This window comes from Sarcophilus harrisii, chromosome 3, assembly GCF_902635505.1.
Source record: "Sarcophilus harrisii chromosome 3, mSarHar1.11, whole genome shotgun sequence".
Taxonomy (NCBI): Eukaryota; Metazoa; Chordata; class Mammalia; order Dasyuromorphia; family Dasyuridae; genus Sarcophilus; species Sarcophilus harrisii.
In genome coordinates, this window is record NC_045428.1 from 358,632,161 (window position 1) to 358,656,008 (window position 23,848).

Sequence of the window (23,848 nt, forward strand, 5' to 3'; positions counted from 1 at the left end):
CATCCCGACTGGAAGGGACCGCCATCCCCCGGCCCCGAGTATGGATGGGCCTAACCTACAGCATCTCCCTCCCCACCTGCACACACTCATACAGTCCTGCCTTCTTCAAAGTGATGCTCTAAACGAACGGCCGGGCAATGAAGGAGGGGGCCTTCATAAGCAAACGGGCGGTGACGGGGAAGCAGCCCCGTGGGGGCCGGGCCTTGCCATGTGAGGCCCCCGCCGGTCCCAGCCCGGCCCCTCCCGGCACAGCCTCCCACCGCAGCCCGCTCGCCGTCTGCCTCACGGCCCTCCCTCACTGAGCCAGCAGGTGGCAGCACAGGCCAAGGATTCCAGCCGGCTCCTCCGGCTTTCCAGGGATAAGGGTGACTCATCACCCCCAGGCCCCTTCAGAAAGAGGGGAGGGCAGGGGGATGGCCAGTGGGGGGGGGGGGAAGGGGGGAAGGGGGGCGTTCAGTTCCTCGGGGCCCCCGTGGTCACAAGCAGGAGGGGGTCTTGCTGGGAGGGTGGGGAGGGGGATACCGTTGTCCCTTAAGGGAGCCGGGGTGGGCTATGGTAGAAAGGGAGGGGCTGATTCTGCTGCCCCCCTGTCCTCATCCACTCCCAGACTCTCCAGGGGGATGTGGGCCCTTGCTGGGGTCCTGATCTCTCTTTTAATTAAATCTTGGCTAATGGTGACTCTCACCCCCGACGCAGGGAGCCTGGGGGGGCTTTTTCCCCAAAGCGCCCCAGCCCCACCAAAGGCCAAGGAACCCTCCCTCATTCCCCCGAGGGCCTGCCCCCCGCCCAGGCAAGCACTCACTATGGGCGGCCCCGAGGGGCTTGTCGTCGTCATCGCTGTCGGGCCCCGAGCACCACTCGTCCCCGCTGTAGGGCTGCTTCCTCTCCAGCACGCAGCGCCGCTTGCTCCTGGGGGCCACCTCTGGCCGGGGCGGCAGGGGGGCAGCGGGGAAGGAAGGGAGAGAGGTGAGCGTCTCCTGCTGAAGTCCCGGGCATCCCCCTCGAGTTGGCTGGCACTGCCCGGACGGCTTGGGAACCCTGCCAGTCTCCCACTCCGCCCCCATGCCACCGGCCCCCAACATGTTGCCATTTGTTTTTGATTTTGCTCCAAAGCTAAAGCTGCCCAGCGCCCCTCCCCCCCACCCAATACCAAGCATAGAATAATCCTGACCACAACTGTTTCCAATTAGGAGGGGGGGAGGAGGGGAGGGGGGAGCAGCGTCTCATCCAGGCCCCTGTGCCTTCCCCAAATGGCTCTCACCGGCTCGGGACACTAGCAATGTCTGCATTTCACTTTATCCTACAGGTATCCTCTCCTGCCCCTTCTTCCTACCTAAATACACTTCCTCCATCCCCTACCCAGGGTGGGGCAGAGGGAAGGCAGGACCAGAGACCCCCTGTCTGGGACTCCAGGGCCCACAGTGTGCCCCCTCGGTGACGGGCGCTACCCAGGTGATGCTAACCTGCGCCTCCTTCCACCCCCACCCCACACCAGGGCAAAAGGAGGAGAAAACGCCCCGTGCTGTAGTCTGGGATGCCAAACCCCGGGTACCTTTGGCCTCCGGGTCCAGGGATGGAGTCCCAGCTTCCCGTTGTTCCCCGGAGTCCACTGACACGCTCCTCTCCCTCTTCACCTTCCCCTTGAGTGAGCCAAAGGGGGGAACGGATGCCTGGGGGTTCTTTAGACTGGAGTTGCTGGGGGAGATCTGATTGGCCTTGGCCCCATGATTCCCTGCCCCCACGCCCTTGGAGCCCAGGTTACAGGTGGGCCCTTGGCTCACATTCTGGTGCTGCGATTGAGCCCCGCCATTCCCCGTCTTGCCATGGTTGGTCAGTTTATTTTCTGGGTGCATTGGCTTGGCTGGGGCTGGAGGGCCTCGGAGGGACGGTGGCAGGATCCCGGGGGCTCCTGTCCTGAGGCGGAGGTGCCTAGAAGGGGAAAGAGAGGAGTTGTTAGTCTTGTGGGCAACTGGCTTATCCCTCCCCCCTCCAAATACCCCCAAGGCCGAGTCAACTGTAGTTTCTTGTTTTCATCAAGAAAACAAAATGCCTTGGGATGGAACAAGCTAACCCCCAAGCTGATCTATTCCAGCGACCCACTAGATGGAGGGTTATCCCCTTCTGGTTGAGTTCAGCAAAGGATCTCCAAGTGTGAAGGGGAGCCAGATCCCCCAAGCAGGGAGCCCTGAAGTCTCAAATCCACTGGCCCCTGGACCCACTGGTTTCTATGGCAACTCCTTCTTCGTTCCCATCAGTCCTTCATACATCAATAAGAAAGGGGCACCAAGGTGTCCAACCCTGGAAAGGGAATTCAAGCCCTGGTCCTCGAGTTGGCGTCCCTTCTTTCTGGATCTCTTCCCTTTCTCCCTCTAGCCTGCCATTCCTTCCTGGATCCCCAACTCACTCCTAGTTTCCCCCTCCCGACCATCCCATCCCCTCCCCGGCCAGGGGGACAAGAAGATCTGGGATCACTGCTCGTGGAGGTCTCCCTCAGGAAAATGGAAGAAGTGACCTGGAGGCCCGGGGTCCCCCAGTGGGAACAGGCAGAGAATCAGAAGGCAGGGGAGGGGCAGCGGTGGTGTGGCCAGCGAGCTTCCCAAAGCCAGAGCGGCGGAGCCATGAGCCAAGGATTCCTGCAGCCAGGGCTGTGGGCCCTTTAAGCCCCATCCCCACTCCCCCACCAGCCTCCCCCCCTCCCCATCCCTCTCCCCGGAGACCTATTAATAGCCGCTGGAAAGATCACATCACGGGGAGAGGATATTTATCCCCCCTCATTCCACACCAGCTCAGATTTATTTCAGCTCTGCTGTCCTCCTGCTGCTGCTGCTGCTGGCGGCTATAGCCGCCACTGCCTGTGCCGCCGCCGCCGCCTGGCCCGTCTGCCTGCCTCTCCCGGGGAGGGGGAGGAGGCAGGTGCCCACCCGCTAGCAGGATGCCCCTTAGCTAGACCGCACAAGCACTGTCTGGCACACGGGGGGAGGGCAGTCTTTTCTCAGCCCGTGCTACAGAGCCCGGGGCTTCAGAAGAGAGCCAAGCAGGAGAACTGAGGGGGAGGGGGGACCCCACTGCAGACGGCCAGCATCAAGTGCCCACAAGACGCGGACGTTATCTGATCCGAACCTCCCTCTGCTTCCCTGGGTCCTCTGGGTTAATGCAGCCAGACTGCTGGTCCCAACGATGAGAAAAGAGCTTCCCTCTTTCTCGGGGCCCCCCACCCCCAACACATCCTACAGGTAACCCAGGGGTCCTCCAGGGTCCGAAACGCTAAGACTTCTTAGTTCTTTGGCAGCCCAAGGCTATCTCCCCTTCCCCTTCCCGATCTGGACCCACCTCTGTGCTTCTCTGAGGTACCCACAGGTATAGGTATTATTCTCCTTAGCTGAGGTCCCCTCTCACGCCATCTCATTAGCTCCTACGACCTGGTAGTTTCCCATGTCTGGCCCAGCGGCCAGAAGGCCAGGTGACCCGGGGAGCTAATAAAAAGGAAATCTCCGGTAAAGTTAAGGCCAGTGGCTTCCACAGCCCAGAAGCCCCTGGGAACTAGGTGGGGAGGGAACAGGAGGCAGGAAGAGTTGGGGGAGGGGTCTTAATTATGGCCATATTCATCAGGATTTACAAGTAAAAGGCCGCGGCAGCCCCTCCACCCCAACCCATTCCGAGGAGTGGAAGCCCCTGCCTTCAGAGAGTTTATCGTCTCCAAAAAAAAAATCCCTGGAGAAGTTAACACCGGAGGCAAGGAAGGCAACAGGTTGGAAGGAAAGAGGCGCAGGGCTTTGTAGTCGGTGGCCCTGAGTTTGAATAAGGCCGAATGCCCTCAGATAAATGACCTGGCCCCCCAGGGCAGCTTCCTGTCTGCAAAAGCGGCTGGGATAGGCCGTCCCTCCCTCCCAGTGAGTGATCCAATGATCCGTCATATTTCCTGCTCTCAGGCCTGGCTGTATCCCCCTCGGTGCCGGGCTGGGGCGAACAGCCCCCGCCGGCCCCCCAAGCCCACGGCCTGGCCCTCGCCCATCCCCAGCAGGCCTGTGCCGGCAGAGAGTCCGGGCCTGGCGGGGCCCCGGGGCTGCAGCTGGGCTCCACTGGAGACCAGCAATGTTGGCTCGGATTCCTCCCCAACCGCAAGAATGCAGGAGCCTCCCCTCCCCTCCCTCCCTCCCTTCCCCCCACCGGCGGAGCTAGAACCGAGAGCGGAGCCGCGCACAGGGAGACTGACAGGACTGCAGCACAATTCCTCAGGCCGCAGGCGGCACGTGGGCACGCACACAGCACCCGGAGACACTCCGGGGACAGACCCGCACACGGCGGGCGCGCAGACCCAGGCCGGCCGCAGACACCGGGGGCCCTGGCCCGACCCGGAGGGGCAGGCCCGGACACGGGGGGAGCCGTTCTCACGTACCCACAGGGAGAGATGCTGGGAGGGAGGCCCATGGGACTTCAGAAACCCTGACAGGTCCCCAGGCTTCCTCCCACTCGCTCTGAAGGAGGCCATTAGTCAGAGGTCTCCAGGAGCTGACCGAGGGAGACCCTCCTTCCACAGGCGGGGGCCAGACCAAGGGTCACCTCGACTTTCTCCCAATACACACAAATGGAGCCTCAGCCTCCTGGACAGATGCCCCCAAAACGTGCTCAATGACTTCCTAGGGGAGTGTTTTTCCAGAGGCAGAATCCGTTGTCTTAAAGCTCAAAGGGATGGCCCTTAGCTTCAGAAAGAATCAAACAACACTTATTTAGGAAGTAGTTACTAGGAGCCAGGCAGAGTGGCAGGTTCAAAGGTGGGACAGCAGACCATCTGAAACTCATCCTCTGGTCTCGCTTCTGGTTCTCACCCGTTTGAGGATCTCAGAAAACCCCAGGGCCCTTGTTTCCACCATACTCTCCATTAGCAGAAGGACTTGCTGCTCAAGTTTGAAGCAAACCCAGGAAACCAAGTCTGCGGACCCCTACCCCACACCACCCCGCCTCCCCTGAGGCTGCCTTTCAGAAAGAGCACCTTTGTTCCGCTCCCCCACTGAACGTGTCACGCAGATTCTCCTCACTTCTACCCTCATCTCAGGAGTGCGCGAGAGTCATAGCTGGAACCCATGCCATCTGCACAGGGCACTCCCATTTCCCCTCTCTAGTAGCTTACTAACCACCACACCTTCAGCGTGAGAATGCCATTCAGGGCCCCGAGACAAGACCTCCAAGACTAGGAATGAGAAAACTGAACTAGAGGGCTATGTAACTGATGGAGAATCGTTCCCCCACCCTCTAACCAGCCAACCAAAAAATAAAAATACAGAGGAGCTGAGAAGCTGTGTCCTTCTCAAACACTCTCCAAGCCCTCTTCTAGACAAAGCCTGAAGTTGTAGCCCCAGCCCCTCTTCCCAAGCTCTACCCTCCTCCTCCTCCTCCTCCTCACCTCCACCCGGTCATCAGGCAAGTTGATTCAAGAGCAGATGAGTCAGAACTTTTCTGTCTCCCCTCCCCTTCCCTTCTCTGCCTTCTCCAGGAGCCCATCCCCTCCCCTTCTGGCTCCCAAGGCCCACCCATCCCAGCCCTAACATACGGGGTGAGCAATGAGGTGAAGCAATGAGGGGTGCTAGCCCAACCACAACGGTCTGAACCTGGCTGTCTAAGTGGGAAGACTCTTCCACTCCAGGGCCTAAGAGGTTGGATAGGTGGGGGAAGAAAGCAAGGGAATCAGATACCCTAGGAAGAGAAGCACTGCCTCAACAAGGAGGAAGGGAGCCAATATGTGTACATAAAGAGGAAAATATTCAGATTCACTAGAGGAACAAGGCAGAAGAGTGGTGAGAAAGACAACAAAAAACAGTGGTCTATCTACCTTTCCCTGAACTCATGAGAATCGGAGGAGAGAGCATCCCTTCCAAAGTGCTACAGCTAGCCCAGTGTCTAGATCCTCATGATAGCCTGTTAGTCAAAGGGTTAAAGGTAACACTGTGATGTCAAGAAAACATCAGTGAATTTTTAGTCCAAAGACCCGAGTTTAAAATTTGGCCAAAATTCCAATAGACTTGGGATGGAAAATGCCATTTGCATCCAGAGAAAGAACTATGGAGACTGATTCTGGATCAAAGCATAGTATTTTCGCTTTTTGTTTCTCTTGTGTGTTTTTTTTTCCCCCTTTTGGTCTAATTTTTCTTGTACAACATGACAAATATAGAAATATGTTTTAAAGAATTGCACATACTTAACCTATATGAGATTACTTGGTGTCTTGAGGAAGGGGAGGCAAGGAAGGGAGGAGGAAAAACTTGGAATGCAAAGTCTTACAAAAACAAACGTTGAAATGTGGTGATTCAGGGCAATTCCAATAGACTTGTGATGGAGAGAGCCATCTGCATCCAGAGAGGATTATGGGAACTGAATGTGGCTCACAACATAATATTGTCACCTTTTCTGTTGGTTGTTTGGTTGCTTGTTTTTTTCTTTCTCATTTTTTTCTCCTTTTGATCTGATTTTTCTTGTGCAGCATTCTAAGTGTGGAAATATATTTAGAAGAATTGTACATATTTAACCTATATTGGATTACTTGCTGTCTAGGGGAGAGGGGGAAGGAAGGAGGGAAAAATTTGGAACACAAGGCTTTGCAAGGGTGAAAGATGAAAACTATCTTTTCATGTACTTTGAAAAATAAAAAGCTTTTATTAAAGAAAACAAAATGAATGTTGAAAACTCTGTACCTGTATTTGGAAAATAAAATACTATCCAAAAAAATTTTTTTAAAGAAACAAAAAAATAAAGTTTGGCCAAGTTGCCTAACCTCTCTCTGGTCTAAAGCTTTCTTATTAAAAGGTGAGGAATAGCTCCAAACATTCTCTTTGGTTATCCCCCCTCTCCATGCCTGGAAAGCTCCACCCCAACTACTGACCTTCTTGGCCTCCATTAATCAAAATCCCACCTTTTTCAGGAAGCCTTCCCCAAGCCCTCTGTTCAGGATTTTCTAATGATCTTTTATAAAACTTGCTCTGTGTGTGTGTGTGTGTGTGGGGGGGGGGGGGGGGGGGGGGGGGTGGGGGGGGGGGGGGGGGGTTTGCATGATGTCTCTCCTTGAGGAAAGGAAAATGCCTTTTGCCTCTTTCTGTATCCCCAGAGTTTAGCACCGGGCCTAGCACAGAGTAGGTGCTTAATAAGTGTTTGCTGGGTTGAATGAATGACTCAAGTCTGTTTTTTGGATCCCATGGAAATTGTCCTGCCCGTTTGCCCTATTAGGTGGCAAGATGACCACCGGATGGAGCTGTCGTGCCCCCCCCTTTGGTGACTAGCCACCTCCTTTCTAAGGATAAATAAGAGTTGCGGGGATGCTCCAGGCAAGCGTTGGAGGCAGCTCGATGCCGTGAGCACAGTGCCGGACCTGATCAGGAAGGACCGAACAGGAACACGGTGCTAGCTGTGAGCACACAGCCCAGGCACCAAACTCCTCTCCACCCGTGGGTCCTTTGCAAAGGGCAACCCCGGCCTCACAGGGGTGGGGGGCAAAAGGAGAGCAAAACAACTGCCAGCGATCGTTATGATGATTCCGATTGTATTCAGCCTCCTGCCCAGACCCTGGTCAAGCAAGAACCAAACCCACTAGAGCAGAAATCTTTACCCTTTGGGGGCCTTTTGGTGAAGTCTGTGTCCCCTTCTCGGATTTTTTGTAACTTCACAAAATACAACGCATAGGGTGACAAACAAAGCAGAAGTTCCCAGAACCCCTGAGAGCCAGTCCCGGCTCTGTGTTCCCCAGGTGGGAAGGTCTGTAATTAAGGGAGGAAATTGGGTCCCAGGACAGAGAGGAGGGCCCCCTGATGGGGAGGGGGAGCGGCAGCCACCACCACCACCAAAGCCCCGGCGGCGGCTGCCGGGCACAAGCTCCCCCAGGATTCTGAGTGTCCCATCAGAGCCCCAAAGCAAGAGGTCACTTCTTCTCCCAGAGCAGGTGATGACTCAGGCAGGGGGTGGGGGGGTCAAAGGGCAGCTGGCACAGCAGGAAACTCCGCTGGGGGGCCTGGCTCGCTTGGGACCCAGGAACCTCTGCCTGGGGACTTCCAGGCCCCCGGGGCCTTCCCCTTCTCCCACTTCCCAGCATCACTCCCTTCCTACACCATGCAAAGCCATGCAAATGAGGTCATTTCCATGGGAAGACCCAGGTTCCTGACCATGAGGGGCAAAGCACAGCTCAGAGGGGTCCCAGGTGGGCCATGGAAATTCCTCCCTAGGCTGGGAGGACGGGGAGGAGGCGGTCAGGGGAAGTTCCCGGGCTGTCCCAACCACCAACACCAGCCACCCATTCAGAAGGGCAAGAAGCGCTTGGGATTACCTAGAAATCACCTCCCCACCTCCGCCAGTTAGGCTGCAGTAGTGCTTCCAGTCATGTTGAATAAGCCAGAAGCTAGGGGGCCCAGGGAGACCCTCGGGGCCACCGGGGAGTCCCCTGTATGAGAGGGATGGGGCCCGCAGCTTCTCTTCTCAGGGACCCCCCAAAGCCACCGTCCCAATCCCTGCAGATTCTCTCCCCCGGGGCTCGGTAAGGGAAGGGTGGGGGTGGGGAGGGGGACGGGACGGGACAAGGAAACAAGACAAGGCAGGAAACCCAGGGGGAGCCGGGTACAGCGGGCACTTGGGGCCAGGCACAAACAACCAACACAGGAAACCACAGCCCACCCCCGCCCATCCCACCCGCCCAAAGGCTCTGGGACCGGGGAGCTGGAGGAGACAGGGGGCCTAGGGTTGGGGGAGGGGCTGGCTGGGCTAAGGGAGGCCGTGGGAGCCCAGAAGCCCCTCCTTTCTCCCCACTGAGGCCTAAGCAGGTTGACCATGCGCCCTGGCACCAGTCTTCTCCCCACCTTTGGGTGAGTGGAGGGGGCAGAAGGGCGATGGGGGAGAAGGGAAAGAGACACAGGGACTTCCTCCAGCCTAGGGTGGGGAAAGGGGCTGGCAAAAAGTGGCCCTGTCCCTTTAAATCCACCGAAATTCTGAGCTAGGCCCAGCCCAGCTCTGGTTACACAGGAAGGAAGGGAGCTCAAGATCCAGTAGGGCAGGCAGTGGTAGCTGGAATGAATGCCCAACCACCCAAATATATCTGGCCCCCACCCGAATGCCCCCTGGCACTTCCTGCCTGTGGCACCTTTGCCAAGAGAGTGGTGAGGTGGGGAGACGAGAATGCCCCCACGCCGTAGCAGCAGCTCCCTAATCTAGAGCAGAAGGAAAGGTCCTGGGGAAGGCAAGAAGGCCCGACCCGGCTACCCAGCCCTGCTACTCAAGGGACAAGGAAGAAGGCCAAGTAGCTCTCCCGGTGGGAAGGTAGCGATGCTGACAGCCCCACCAGCTCACACTCCTAGGAAAGGAAGCTGAGGCAAGAGCAGAAGCTCTCTCCTTGGCGCTCCTCCCCAGGTCCTAGCCTTTCAAGGGTTAAGCTTGCCCTGGTTTGGGGATGGGGGGGATGGCCAAGGAGCCTTCTTCAAGCTGCTTGCCTGCTTGGAACAATGGAGCCATTGTGGGAGGAGAGGAGTTCGGGCAGACCGTTGGCATAGGCTGCCCGCCATGGCCAGAATCTCCCCCGACACCCGCTCTTTCCTCAGGTAGTACCCAGGAGGGGGAGTGTGCCCTGCCGGTCCTGATGGCCTACCCCCCCACCACATCTCAGAGCCGAGCATCGGGGTCCCCACAGGGACCTGCTTCTCCTCACACACTGGCACCTAGACTGCCATGAACCTTCCCTCAGGGGAGGAGGCATGTGGCCTGGGACAGAAAGAGAGTGGAGCAGGATGGAGACCCAAGCATCTTTTATAAGGAGGACAGGAAATCCTGGAAAACTTCAGGCAGGAAAAGCTTTTAGGGACTCAGGGGCCACTGACCCTAATGCCCGCCTCTCCCCCAACTCTGCCCACTTCAGCAACTTCACATTCTGTGCCCTTCCTAAATTCCCAGGAGGGAAAATATCTCCTATGAAGAAATCCACGAACCAGAAGACCATCTCTTATCTTCCTTCTTCCTACCATTTGCCATCTTTACTCAAGCTAAGTCCTCACTCTTTCTGAAACTCTCCTGCATAGACTCAGCTGTTATCAAGTGGTTCTTGGCCCCAAGGATTCCCCAATATCCTTCATGCCTAATCACGGACGTCTGTCTCTCTTGCCATTAGTATGCTTGAGAAAGAAGCTGGAATTTTCAAAGGATGTCACCATCCCAACGTATAACACCAACTGGCTCACAAAGCACAAAACTGCCAGGCTCTAGGTCCTACAGCAGGGGTCCTCAAACTACGGCCGCGAACCAGATGCGGCAGCTGAGGACGATCATCCCCCCTCACCAGCTATGAAGTTTCTTTATTTAAAGGCCCACAAAACAAAGTTTTTGTTTTTACTATAGTCTGGCCCTCCAACAGTCTGAGGGACCATGAACTGGCCCCCTATTTAAAAAGTCTGAGGACCCCTGCTCTAGGATGTAGGAATTCTATCATGATAGAGGCGGGGAAAAGAATGCAGAGATTTGGGGTCAGAGAACTTAACTTCAAATCCCATCTCCTCTCTTGCTTCCTCTGTAACTTTGGATGAATCCCTTAAGTTTTCTGGGCTTGCAGTTCCTCTCTAAATAATGTGGGTATTGGGCAAGATAGCTATTAGGGCCCCTCCAGCTAGGATCCTGTGCCACTAACCCAGTAGCAGGGTCTTTTCTCCTCCACCTACCCCACACCTGGGCTGGCCCAGCCAGCAGCGCCTGAAGGATTCAGGGTGGGATTCGGGTACCTAGTACCCACCCTGCGGGTCTGGCGCACTGGCAGGTGCTAATACTTTCCCTAACATTATACTCGGGCTGTCATCAAGCTATTAAAGTGTAGACAGCCTATTTGGGCAGTAATGAGGTGCCTGTGAAACACATGTGTGTCAAGACGTGATTTATATAACGATGAGCATGATGCTGACACCGACAGCTAATATTTACACAGCACCCATTCTGTACCAGGCCCCGTGGTAAGTCCTTCACAAACATGCCCTCGCTTGATCCTCACAACCACCCTGGGAAGAAGGAGGCTTTTATCCCCATTTTAAAGCGGAGGTAACCGAGGCAGACAGAGGTCAGGTGACTTGGCCAGAACCACACAGCTAGTAAGTGTCTGAGGCTGGAACTGAACTCAGAACTCCACGATTCCAGTTCTTTTGCACTAACAGCCACTCATGTCCATGGAGCATTTTCTGGTTAAAGTAAATCGCTGTCTCACCACTCTACGAAACATTGCACGTGGGAGTCCCACTTCCCAGTAGAGAAACTGTCCTCCGGGAGGTTTGGTGGATTGGCCGGGGACATATGGCCGAGTGGCAGGGTTGGAACTCGGGTCTCCTGACTCCATAACATTTGCCTATTTTGTTGAATCTCCGTCTGCCGCAGGGGATAAAGGGCAGGCAAGTCTAACATATCTTTTCCCAAAGGTTCACACCTCCACTAGGTATCCCGACTGCCTTTACTTCTTTGGCCAATGACTACTACTCCCCCAGCCACTAGCCACCATTTTGGTGATTCCCCTGAATCTCCTGGATCAGCCCCTTCCCCCTCCTCAGTGCTGGGCAGCAAGAAATCGTTCTTTGCTGTTTCTTTCACACTTCCTGCGGCCCTTTGGAGATGGTGGCTACTGAGATGAGAGCAGGGCCCGGGTGGATGGAGGGAGAAACGATGTGGCCTGAGGAAGTTTGGGTGGGAAAGTGGGAGGAGGAGAAAGCTGGGGGCAGACCTGATCTCCTGGAACCAGAACCCTGTGTGTTTCAGGGTGGCTCCAGCCAGCCCCCCCAAGGGTTAATAAGGTCCTATAAATAAACTGCTCCAGGGTTGATGATGATATGAACCCTCTAGCCATCTGTTCCCATTTTCTCCTGCTAACATTGGAACATCTGAAACCAGCCCCAGTGCCCCAGCCGGTTCCCAAAAATAGCCCTCGCCTGCCCGGTGAGAGAGCCTTGGGAGACAAGCACAGATGGGCATGACCAGCCCAGCAGGGAGCAGTGGTCAGCAGGAGGCGAGCCAAGTCCCGGGCACCAGGCCAGATCTCGGTGTCCACTCTCATTCCAACCCCATAGGACCTTAAGGTTAGGGAGGGCCCGGAGGGGGGAAAGAGCTCCCCTCTGGCCTCCAAGGCTGGTTGTGAACCCAGGGGTCTCTAAGCCACTCTTAGGGAATCTGCCAGAGAGAGCAAGGGCAGGGCCTAGTCTTGGACAGCAGACCCAGGTGTCCTGGCATCCTGGGCGCTTCCGCCACAGCCTAATCAGCTTAATCCTGAAACAGGGACACCAAGTCCTAGCAGGGGGAGGGGCTCAGAGCGCCAAGGCCCACCACCTGTCTCCACCTCGTTCACCTCACCTTGAGTGACCCACCCTCCAGAGCCCAAAAAGCACCATCCTGGAGGATCCAGAATCCCACAAAGAGTCGTGGGATTCAGAACTGGAAGAGACAAGCTGCGGTCCAACATTCTCCAATTCTGCAGGCTCTTTCTACATTGCAATTTCTAAAGCACTCCACATTTAACTGAGACATTCTTATTTTATTTGCTCCTTACACTTTCCCTATAAGATTGGTGGTACAGATACTATAACTATTTTACAGAAAACAGACTCAGAAATTAACCGAGCGATCAATAAACATTTATTAAGCACTAACTGTATGCCAGATACCGTGTTAAACACTGAACTAACATTAAGCATCTGCTCAGCGTCAGGCCTGGGATTCGAACCAAGGTTTGAGCGCAGATATCTGTGCTTTATACTATAACTCTTTGGAAAACTCCGTAGCTCCTTCCAGCCATTGCCAGGGCCCTCTCCTTCCCTTTCCTTCTACCTCCAGCACTAGTTAGAGCTCTATCTGGATTCAACAAGTTTTTATCCCACCACAGAATGCCAACTTTGTTCACTCATTTGAGTCCACGTTTTTCCTCACCGCCCTAAACTTCACTCCTGAGCATGAAAGAGTGACTGTAGGGTCATGTTCTGGAACGTCCCTGCCAGGGCTAGCCCCCGATCCTACTCATCCTGGGCCTCCCCGAGGAGATTGGGGGAGCTGGAAAGCATCCCCTGACCCCTGACTCAATGCTGCTCAGAGCTGCTTCATACAAACTAAGTTGCTGATCGATGCCCGGAGGATGTGAGCGGTCCCGGTTCCTGGAAAGGAGCAGAGCCCCACCGCGTCGCTCCCTCCTCCCACCCCCTGCCCTTCCCGTAACATGGACTCCCTGGGCAAGAAGGGACTTTACCTGTCGCTTACCAACCTACTCACTCGAGAGATGACAAGGCTTCAGAAAAATGAGTCGACTCTGACAAGGTCACACGACTCGGTGGTGGGAGACTCGGGTCTAATGATAATAACTCCCATTTCTATGCTTCCTCTCAGGTTTGCAAAGCCTTCCTTCCCCCCACACCCCTGCAAAGCAGCCCCTGCTTTATCCCAGAAAAGCTAAGGCTAGAAAGGGAGGGACTTGTTCACAGTTAGGCAGCTATTAAGCGCCGTCCCCAGTATTCTCCTGGAGGCCTCTCGGTGCCCGGCCCGGCCCTCGTCGGGCTCCAGGCCGGTTATACCGACCCACTTCCCAGCCCTCTCCTGGGGGCCGAGAGAAGGGCGGAATGGCTCAGCAGGTGGGAGACGGGACCGCGGACTTTAGATTTTCTGTTAAGTTCTGAATCTGAGGAACGGAGAGATTTTTTTTAGGAATCTTTGTAAAAATGTTTTCTCAAACCACATATCCACACTCTTGTTGTTGTTGTTCAAAAGAGTACGGCTGTTAGAAGTCTGAAGAGAGCCAGTATAGAAAAGCATCCAGCACAATAGGGAGTCCTCATGGGCAGGAAGTGGGTTCAAATCCAGTCAATTCAACCTCCCTACAATAGAGCTTCCTTAGTAGCCAAGACCTGGGCGGGAGGAGGGACAGCATCTGAACTCCCGGCCCCTCCCGGCCCTTCTGATTCAGGGGTCTGTCACAGAGGAGCTGGGGACTTCCGAAGCACCACCCAAAGGCATTCTGGGAGTGCTGAACCACCCCAGGCGGGGATGAGGGGCCAGAGTTCGGGCCTGTGGGGGTCACGGCCGCGCCAGGACCTGACAACAAAGATGTCCCCGGCCGCGGGAGCAGCGCGAAGGGGCGAAGCTGTCTGCGGGGTGGGAGTGGGAGGGACGGCCTCAGAAACGTGGGCTCCCTAGAAGTCGTGGCTTCCCTTCCCCCACGCCAGCCAGCCATTAACCCCTTCCCCGCCAGGTGATGGGAGGGGCCCGGAGCCGGCCCCAGCCGCAGAAGCGTCCGGCAGCCGTGACACTGGGCCAGGGGAGAGAAACCGAAACGAGCTCCCCATTCCCTCCCTCCCTGCCCCCCACGGGCCTGGCAGGGCCGCGCTCTGGGGGCAAAGTCCCCGGCGCCTGCCCCCTTCCCCTTATACCTACTCATTTAGCCTCCCGCACCTCAGCCTCAGGTGGGGGAGCAGGAAGAGGTTACTCGGGCAACACCAGGTAGGCTTCCTCAGGGAAGGAGACCAGGGGGGGAAGGGAGGAGCCAGGTGTTCCTCCCCCTTCCTCCCGCCCCACCCACCGGGGGTGGGGGCGGGTCAAGGGTCAGGCCAGGGCGGACTCAGGTATGCCAGGCCCGGCCTGCCCCTTCCCCGGCGGCTGCCCATGCGTTGCCCATCGCCCATGGCTGGCCCTCCCGGCACCCCCGGCCGGGCCCCGCCGCCCCTCTCCCACTCCGGCCAGTCAGGGCCCAGGGAGCCGGCGCTGGGCTGGGGGGCGGCTTGGGAGAGGAGCTTCCCTGCGGCTCCCTCCCCTTCCCCCTTGCCAGGCTCCCTCCAGCTCTCCCAGTCAGACGGGGAGCCCACAAGAGTGTTTGTTGTGAATCAGGGAGCTGTTGCTAAGTAAGGAAGCAGGGGAGGAGGAAAGGAGGGAAACGGGGTGGGGCGGGGCCAGGGGGCAGCCCGTTCAGGGCAGGCCCATCCGGCTTGGACTCAGCCGGCTTGGGCTCGGGCCAGGAGACAGGGGCGGGGCAGGGAGGGGCGGCAGGGGAACCTTTTGCCCCCCCAGGGGCTTGCAACCCCCCCACCTCCCACCGGAAAGCTGTGACCGGCACCCCCCCCCCCCAGGGCCCCTTCCGCCCCCTCCTGGGCCTAAACCATGCCCAGGGGCCTTGAAAGGGGGCCTCAAGAAAACAGACCTCAACACCCCAAAAGAAAACAACACACCACCCAGAACACACCCCTCTGGAATTTGTCCCCAAAGGGTTGGATCGGGGGGGCCCCACACCCACCACCCACAACCCCCTCCCCTGGGAAAAATCCAGGGCTTCCTCCCCCCCGGCCCCACCCAAAACCCCACTCTCCCTTCTCCCCCCACATCCCCCCCCTCAGCTCCCAGGGAATCTCCCCCACAAACCCCTTCTCCCCCTCAAACTCCAGGTGGGCCCCCCCTCCCACCTCCCCACCCCCATCCAAAGAGGGAAAGGCAGAAAAACCAACCTCATCCTTTCTCTACCAGGGACGGGGAAACCCCCGGGTCCAACCTCTCCAGAAAACCCCAAGGGAAAAACCCCCAAAATTCAGGCCAAACCCTCCAAACTCCCTACCCCTCCAAGGGCAGGGGCAGGGGGAGAGAGGGCACTGGGCCCTTGGGGAGGGCCAGGAGAGGCATCAGTTCCCAGCATTCCCCTTAAGGAGCTTGGGCCGAGGGCGGGCAGATACCTGACCAGAGACGCCCCTCAGAGCCCCCTGGGATGCCCGCTGGCAGGGATGGAATGTTGCCCTAACAGGGCTTCAGTGGCCGTGGGGAGGGGAAACATGGCGCGGGATCAGGCCTGAGACGGGAGGGGGCTGGGTGAAGGCCGAGCCGGCGGCTGGGCAGGCAGCGCTCCCTCCTCCCCTCGGCGACTGGGCTCAGTTTGTACTGGGGGTCAAAGGGGAGTTCTTTTCCGAAGCATTCTGGGAGAGACGCCAACTAGAGCAAGCTGCTAACCACCCCTCCCGGCACCAGTCCTGGGGGTGGGGGGTGGGAAGGGAACCAGGGTCCCAGCCAACCAGACTTAACCCTTTCAAGGACGCAGTGTTCCCAGTGGGCTCTAGTAAGGGGGTGGGAGAAGGCCCAGGGAGGGCAGCAGGGACAAAGACTCTCACAGGCCATCTGGGAGACGGGGCTTCGGAGAAAGGGACTGTCTCTCAGGTTGGCACCCCTTGTCAGAACGCTAGCCTCAGCAGCACCGGGGGACTTCTCTGGGAACGGGCCCTGAAGGCTGATCGCAAGGATACACACTAGCATCTCAGAACCGGAGGGTAAAACATGGACCCTCCTCCTAGGCCTCTGGTTTCTCCTTTCCTGACCAATTCTTCTCCCAAGGCACCGCAGCTGGGAAAGGGGAGCCTCCCCTCAACTTCAGAGCATCCTTAGGGCGGCCGTTCCCTACCGTCTCTCCTCCCCTCTTGCTTTTAGGATGAATAAGGCTACGGGGCTTGTCCTGAGTTCCCAGGGGTGAGCCCACAAAAAGGAACAAGAGTTCTAGTCTCTGAGCCCCAGTGCTCCCCCAGCCGCCCCCACCTCCATCATGGATGCAAGGGGCCTTATCGCAGAAGTTCCCACCCACCTTCAGTCCTCCCCATTTTCTGCAGATTTACTTTCTAACGGTAACCAGAGGGAATGAGATTAAACTGCAAGGACTTTTCCCCCTCTCCAGGGCTGAGAGACACTAGAATTCAGGGAAGTCTTTCACAGGGAGATGGCCTCCTTCGCTGCTCCCTCCACCTTCCACCCCCCTCATTAACTCTTGCTAGCTAGCCCTAAGGCAGTTCTTAATGAGTTGGGGGGAGGGGAAGAGGGGGCTGAGTCTGTGAACTTGGATGAGTAAAACCCTCCAGCTGAAATTCAGCATTTTCTTCAATCCTCTAAAAACACTATTCTGAGGCGTCTGTGAGTGAGAGAGCCGTGGCACCCCGCTCTCGCTGCCCAGGCTGGGACTCAGAGGGCCCAGGAGCGTTTCAGGCCCCGATGGTGCCCGCGGGTTACGGATCTGAGGTTGTTCCATCCTAAAGGAGTCCAGCATTCACATCTGTAAATCCCTGAATGGGCCAGGGAGGGCCTGAGCCAGGGACACACTCCCAAGGAACAGGCCCTGTTACCGTCGCCTTGGGAACGGTCCATCCCCAAACTTTGCCACTCCCCACTGGGGACTAGGGGCACCTCAGGCCTGCTCCGGGAACCTTCCCTTCTCAGGAACAAGAGAACTCCGTGTCCCAGAGACATGTGACAAGGTAGCCACCAGCCTCCCACACACCATCCACAGATACCCTCTCTCCTCTCAGAAACCCCCACCCCACGCTGAAACCCCCCAAGTCCACATGTGCCGGACACACACACGTGAGCACACACAAAGTAAACTCCCCCTGCAGACAGAGACCTCGGATGGGGGGGCACCCCCAGTCCCACCCGCGGCAGAGACCCCGGCCCGAAGGCCCTCCCAGACAACCGGCCGACAGCCCCTCCGCCCCAGGCAGACAGTCCCCCTCAGAAGTGCACAAGCAGCCACATGCGCCCGCCCGCTCCTGCCCTCTCCCTCACACACACACACACAACCTTGCAATCCACAGCAGTGAAGTCAGATTGGAGGACAATGCTCCCCAGCCCTACGGGGGGCGGGGTGGGAGATGGGGAGGGGGGGGGAGAAGTACTCACAGATTTCAAAACAATCCTGGTTTCGAAATCTTGGATTCAGGGCTATTCCCAGCTCGGGAAGGGGGCTGGGGAGGGGAGTATCCAAGGCAGGGGGCATGTCTAGGAGCCGGGAGGCTAGTCTGAGCCCATCCCCACCACCCGGCGCTTGGAAGGGGAACGCATTGAGGGGGTGGCGGTAGGAGAGGGGTGCCAGCCCCCTGGAGAGCCGAGGTTAAAGGCTGAGCTGGGGGTGGGTGGGGCAGAAGGCAAGGGGCCAGGGAGGGAGGGGCCAGGCGGGAGAGGAAAAATCAAAAGGAGCAAAGAGGCCCCGAGATAGGAAAAGTGAGAGTAGCCACCGGGAGGGCAGGCTGGGCCCCTGGGAGCCACAGCCGGAGGAAGGAGGGGAGGAACTGAAGGAAACTAAACGTGCTGTGCCTCTACTCTGCCCGGCTGGGCGCTGGCAAGCGTTCGGGTGGTCGGTCCCCTTGTATTGTGGCACCTAAGAGTGCCCCCCACGCTGCGGCCTCTCTGCCACCGCCCCTCTGTGGCCTTCCCTGGATGACCCCAGGTGGGCCTCTGGGGCACAGAGGAGGGAGAATGCTGGCCCCCCTCCCACCCCCCCAAGAAGAAGACATGGCGGAAGGGAAGGAGGCTTCATTGGTGTCTGAAACAAGAAAGCACCGGGCCCAGGCCTCCCCACCCCTCCCCTCGGGCCTAGGACTGGCTGGGCAGCTGCAGCTCAGGCCTTGGAAAGGCTCCCCTCCCACAGTCTCAGCCTCCTCTCTCTCCCCACCCCCTCCTCAGCTCCAGGCCGTCCCAACTTCCCCCCACCCTCCCTCCAACCTCCGAGGAAAGGCAGCTTGAGGAAGGGAGGGGAGGTCAGTCAGGCCAGCCTGGGGGCGGGGCCACGGGCACTCGGCAAAGGAAATTCCAGGCTGTTACTCCAGGCAGGGCCTGGCACCCAGTCGCTCTGGGGCGGCCGACGGACAGCTCAGCACTTCAGGAACCCGGCTCCATCACCTGCGCTTCGCCCAGGCCCCAGCTCCTTCCCTGGGAGGGCCCCATGCTCTTCAACAGGCCGAGCCCAGGGGTGTGAAGGAGCAGGAGGGTCCCCGGAGGAGCTAGGGCCGCCCATGCCCTCTGGCGGCGCGTCCCGGCGCCCATTCTCAGCCTCCCTCCATCTCTCCCCCGTCACCAGCTCTCCAGAACTTCCCTTCACCCCCCTCCTACCTGAGATAGGCAGCCTAGCAGGGATGGGGCCGTGGCAGGGAGGGAGGGGCAGGGCCAGTGGCTCAGGAGTGCACACGGTTCACAGTTGGGCCAGTCTCCAGACACCAGCCCCACTTCCTGGGCAGCGAGCGGGGCTCCCTGCTGGGGCGCAGGACCGGCACCCCCTCAGCTGCTTCTCCCGGTCCATCCCCTCTTCCTCTCCCCATCCTCCTGGGTCTGCGCTGCTCAAGGAATGGCCAGTGCAGGGAGGCAGGGCCCCAGATGACTCTGAGTCCCTCTGGTTCTGCTCCCACCTGGATCCGTTTCGCTGGCAGAGAGTTCCTCAGGGCAAGCACAGGTGTCCGCTCTCCTACTTCATCTCCTCCCCTCTCTCTCTCTCTCTCTCTCTCTCTCTCTCACCACATCCCACACACACACACACACACACATGCTCTAGTCTCTACTCTGTCTGTTTCTGTCTGTCTCTCACACACACTGTGTCTCTGTCATGTTCTCTCTCACACCTCCTCCTCCATCTGTGTCTCTGCTCTCTCTCTCCTGCACCGCACCACACACACACACACACACACTGTCTCTATCTCTGTCTCTGTTTCTGTCTCTGTCTCTCTCACACACACACTGTGTCTCTGTCTGTTTCTCTCTCACACACCCACACCCACACACTGTGTCTCTGTCTCTCTGTCTCTCTGTCAGTCTGTCTATCTCACACACACACTGTGTCTCTCTGTCAGTCTGTCTCTCTCTCTGTCTCTGTTTTCTCTCTGTGTCTCTCACATATACACTGTGACTCTGTCTCTGTGTCTCTCTGTCAGTCTGTCTCATACACAGTCTGTCTCTGTCTCTGTCTCTGTTTTCTCTCTGTGTCTCTCACACACACACTGTGTCTCTGTGTCTCTCTCTCACGTCTCGTCTCTGTCTTCTAGTTTTCCTCTGTCTCTTCACACACACTGTACCTGTCTCTCTGTCTCTGTCATCTTCTTTTCTCCCTTCTGTCTGTCTTCTCTCTCGTCTACTCTTACACACTATACACTGTGTCTCTCTGTCTGTCTCTGTTTTCTCTCTGTGTCTCTCTCACACACACTGTCTCTCTGTCTCTGTCTCTGTTTTCTCTCTGTGTCTCTCACACACACACTGTGTCTCTGTGTCTCTCTGTCTCATACACAGTCTGTCTCACACACACACACTGTCTCTCTCTGTCTCTGTCTGTCTTTGTTTTCTCTCTGTGTTTCTCACACACACTGTGTCTCTATCTCTCTGTGTCTCTCTGTCAGTCACACACACACACTGTGTCTCTGTCTCTGTCTGTTTCTCTGTCTCTCTCTCTCTCTCTCTCTCTCTCACACACACACACACACACACTCTCTGACTGTTTCTCTTTGTTTCTCTCTCTGTCTCTCTCTCACACATACACACTGTGTCTCTCTCTGTGTCTCTCTGTCTCTGTCTCTCTCTTCTATCTCTTTGTCTTTTCGGTCTCTCTCGCTCTCTTTCCTCTCTCTGTCTCTCTCTCTTTGTCTCTCCTTCCTTTCCTCTCTCTTTCTCTCCTTTCCCCCCCCCCCTCCTCTCCCCCCCCCCCCCTCACTCTGAACCTTTCCAAACACACAGCAAACCATCCCCCACTCCATGCTAATAGGTGGCTTTGGATGAGGAGGAACAGGAGGCTGGGACTAATAAAGGAGGTTCTTTCTTACCTAGGAGCAAGAAGGAAGTGCTCAGTGTGTCCCAGGCTCTACTGACTCTTCTGAATATCCTGGTATCCTTTTAATAGTTCTCCTCCTTCCCCCTCTATCAGAGCCCCATGTCTCTCCATCTATTCTGAACTTCCCCACCATGCTTAGTGGCACCAGGCCCTCTAATATCTGTGACTTCCTAGATTCCCTTTTGCTCTCCCCAGGACTGACTGGGAAGTGTCCCTGAACCACACACTCCCCCCCTTCAGGAGCCCCTGAGCCTCTGGGTTATGCAGTCTCCCCAAATCGTGGCCTTGTCCCTTCTTCCTCCTTCCCTTCCTCCCTTCCACAGGCTCCATGCAGCTCCATCCCAGTCACTCCGCCTGCTGGCAGGCAGCCCCCCTTTACGTGGCGTCTCCTTTAATCTAAAGCAGGTGCCAGGCGTCCTGGCCTTTGCTCCTGCCATCACCACCACCCTCCAGGCCCAGACCCAGGGGCATAATGCCCAGTACTGACACAGGCTCTGAAGCTTCAGAAGAAGAGGAACCATCCCCACCCTTCCCCCACCCTGTTCCCCATCCCAATCACACCAGAACTCCAATCTAGTTCTCCTCAGCCCTGGAGTGCCTATAGATGTCAGGGCCCTGGAGCCACTAGGAACTAGAACCATGGAAGAGCCATAGCAAGATGCTCAGGTTCCCAATCCTGGATCCCTCCTTAGTCACCATATTCTTTGACCCTAGAGTTCCTTCTTATCACCAGATTTCTCCATCAAAATCTTAACTCCTAGATGTCCTGAGCCTATTCCCTAGCCTCATACCCCCATTACAGAAATCCTTGGTCCAGAAATCACCAGAGAGCAGCCGCAGCCTCGCCTTACAACCCCAGATCCAGGAGTCACTTCAGATCCCTGAGCATCCCTATTCCTCCTCTACTATTTCCCCAGAACTCTCTGTGCCGTCCCCTCCCCCACTCTAAACCAAGAGCAATCTCACATTCAAGTCGTAGAGGCCAGCCCAGGCAAGGATAGCCAGTCTTTAATCAGCCAGGAATACCTGAGGGCAGGGGGCTGGACCACATATGAGAGTGAAGGGCTCCTTCCTGGAACCTGAGGCACTCTATCCCTTCCCTACTTTTCCCCTGCCTCCCTACCTTTATCCTTATGACCAACTACATGGGAGAGAATTCAGTCAGTCCTGCCACACAGAGAGGCTCCTACCACCTTATCCCTAGAATCAGGAGCAAAGAGCCTAGAGCATCCTCTCCCCCAGATATAGGGTGGTAAAAGCCGCCAAATCCTGGACACCAGTACCACCCTTAGAAACACTGATTAAGTATGTTAGGGGGCATTGATCAGCAACATAGGAGACGGCTCTGTCCAGGAAATCAGAGACCACTTCCTAGGGCTCTCCTGATGGAGTCAGAGAGAAAGCAGAGGGAGCCCTAGTCCAGCCACCCTAGGGATCTCTGACCTCCATCTGGCAGTGATAACTGAACAAACTGCCTGTGATAAAGTCAAGGAGTAAAACCAGCAGCCCAGAGATAGAGAGAAGGCAAAAGAAAGGTAAGAAATACCCCAGAAAATTCCTCCCACCCCCCAATTTCTTTCCCTACCAACCTGAAATCCTTCATCTCAAAACCTGCCCCAGACTGACAAGCTGTCTGAGAGCAGGGGGCTGGTGGGAACATCGAAGAGACCCCAAAGGAAGGAAGCAGGATAGACAGAGACAGACACCTTCCAGACTCCCAAGGAGAGCTCTTGCCCCCTAGGATAGGACTCTTCTTTCTACCCCAAGACATGACAGAAAAGAAAGATTTCCCTAAGAATTGGCCATTCCAAGTATCCCAGAATAGGCAGTGCCCATGGATAGGCACCATGACCAGGGGTCCCATGCCCTAAGCCTGGTCAACCATCATCCAATGCCCAGCTTCCCGGGGAGCCTGAGTGGGGGGCGGTGGGTACGTCCCCTGTGACAGTGGGGCAGGCAGGGATAAGAAACAGGAACTTCACCGTGCACCGACCTCCACCACCGTCCCACACGTCTGCCAGGCAGGGCGAGAATGTGAACTGTGAGTGCGGGCAGGGGGAGGTTACACGCCTCCTGCCCCACAGGTTGCAGATGTTGGGCAGGGCCCCAGGTATGCACATGTCAAATACATTTTCCCAAAGGGATTTCCTAGTCATCAGGTATAGGAGTGTGGGGTGTATAACACAAGAGACCAAGGGAAGGGAGGGAGGCAAGGAGGTGGGGAGAGGAGGGAGAGAGACAGAGACAGAGACAGAGAGACAAAGAGAGAGAGAGTATGTTGGGGCGGGGGTGGAGGGTGGGAGAAAGACTACATCTCCCAGAAGCCCCCAGGGCAGGGTTAGCCAGCCCTCGGGCTGGCCCCAGGCCGGCCTTGTTCTCCGCGTTAAGGTTACAACCCCCCCTTCCCAAACTTCCCCCCACGCCAGGCCACTAAGCTGCCAACTGGCCTGGTGGGGGCCCAAGGAGGGCGGCAGCCTAGTCGCTCCGTCTGGGGCTGGAGGACACAGATGCCCCGTAACAGACGGGAGGGCCACCGCCAGGGTGCAAGCAAGACAACAACCGCGCTGCCCCCGTGTCTGTCTGTCTCGGTCTCCCCGAGCCCCGGCCAACTACTGACCCCGCTTCCCCGGCGCCTCTCCTACCTGGGTCTTGGGCCGGGGCAATCACGGCAGGCCGGGGGTAGGCTCCATGAGCAGTGTCGGGGCGGTGGGTTTTCTCTCTCCTTTTTTGGCTTTTGAGTACGGCGGTGTGGGGGCCAGTGGGAACGGGGCGGGGGTGGGTGTTGGTCCCTTTTTGATCCCGGGCGCCTGAATCTCAGCACCGGCCGGGCCCCGAAGGGACGTTCCGCGGGGCGCACCGAGCCTGGCTTCTGGCCTCCGAGCCCCGGGGCATGGTCGTGGGGACGGGGCACGGGAGCGGCCTGGGTCGGGGCAGGGACGGGGTGAGGGCAGTCTCTCCGGCCCCGAGGCTCGGCGCCCGGGCTCTGCTCGTCCTCCTTTCACTTTCTTCTGGGATCCGCCGGGAGAGCTGTGCCCCCGCCGGGCTGCGGAGCCTGGGGCTCGGTCAGACGCCCAAAGTCCTGGTCACAGCTTTCCAGTGCTGGGCCAGCGGTGGGACCCTGGCGTCCGGGCGTCCGGCAGGGGTCCTGCGGGACCGGGTCCTGGGCATGTCCGGCTGCCTCCTCCGACTCTCTCCGCCTCCTCCTCTTCCTCCTCCACCACCGCTTCTTCCTCCTCCTCCTCTTCTTCCTCCTCCTCCTCCTCCTCCTCCTCCCCTTCT

At 57.4% G+C, this 23,848-nt stretch overlaps 1 protein-coding gene across 3 annotated transcripts in view; it reads right to left on the reverse strand.

Moving 5' to 3' along the window:
* The window catches only part of BCL9L (BCL9 like), a 31,688-nt gene extending 8,123 nt beyond the window's left edge, over positions 1-23,565 (reverse strand). Inside the window, exons 1-3 of one of the 3 annotated variants that reach the window (XM_031960101.1) lie at positions 23,212-23,565; positions 1,553-1,929; positions 803-922 (exon numbers count right to left, since the gene is read on the reverse strand). In XM_031960101.1, coding sequence (XP_031815961.1) covers positions 803-922; positions 1,553-1,853 — 421 coding nt within the window. In that variant the 5' untranslated portion in view covers positions 1,854-1,929; positions 23,212-23,565. Of the gene's footprint in view, positions 1-802; positions 923-1,552; positions 1,930-3,330; positions 3,842-14,400; positions 14,546-23,211 lie in introns of those variants that run through there. The other 2 variants (XM_031960102.1, XM_031960099.1) reach the window with 2 other exon arrangements.
* Between the last annotated feature and the right edge of the window lie 283 nt (positions 23,566-23,848).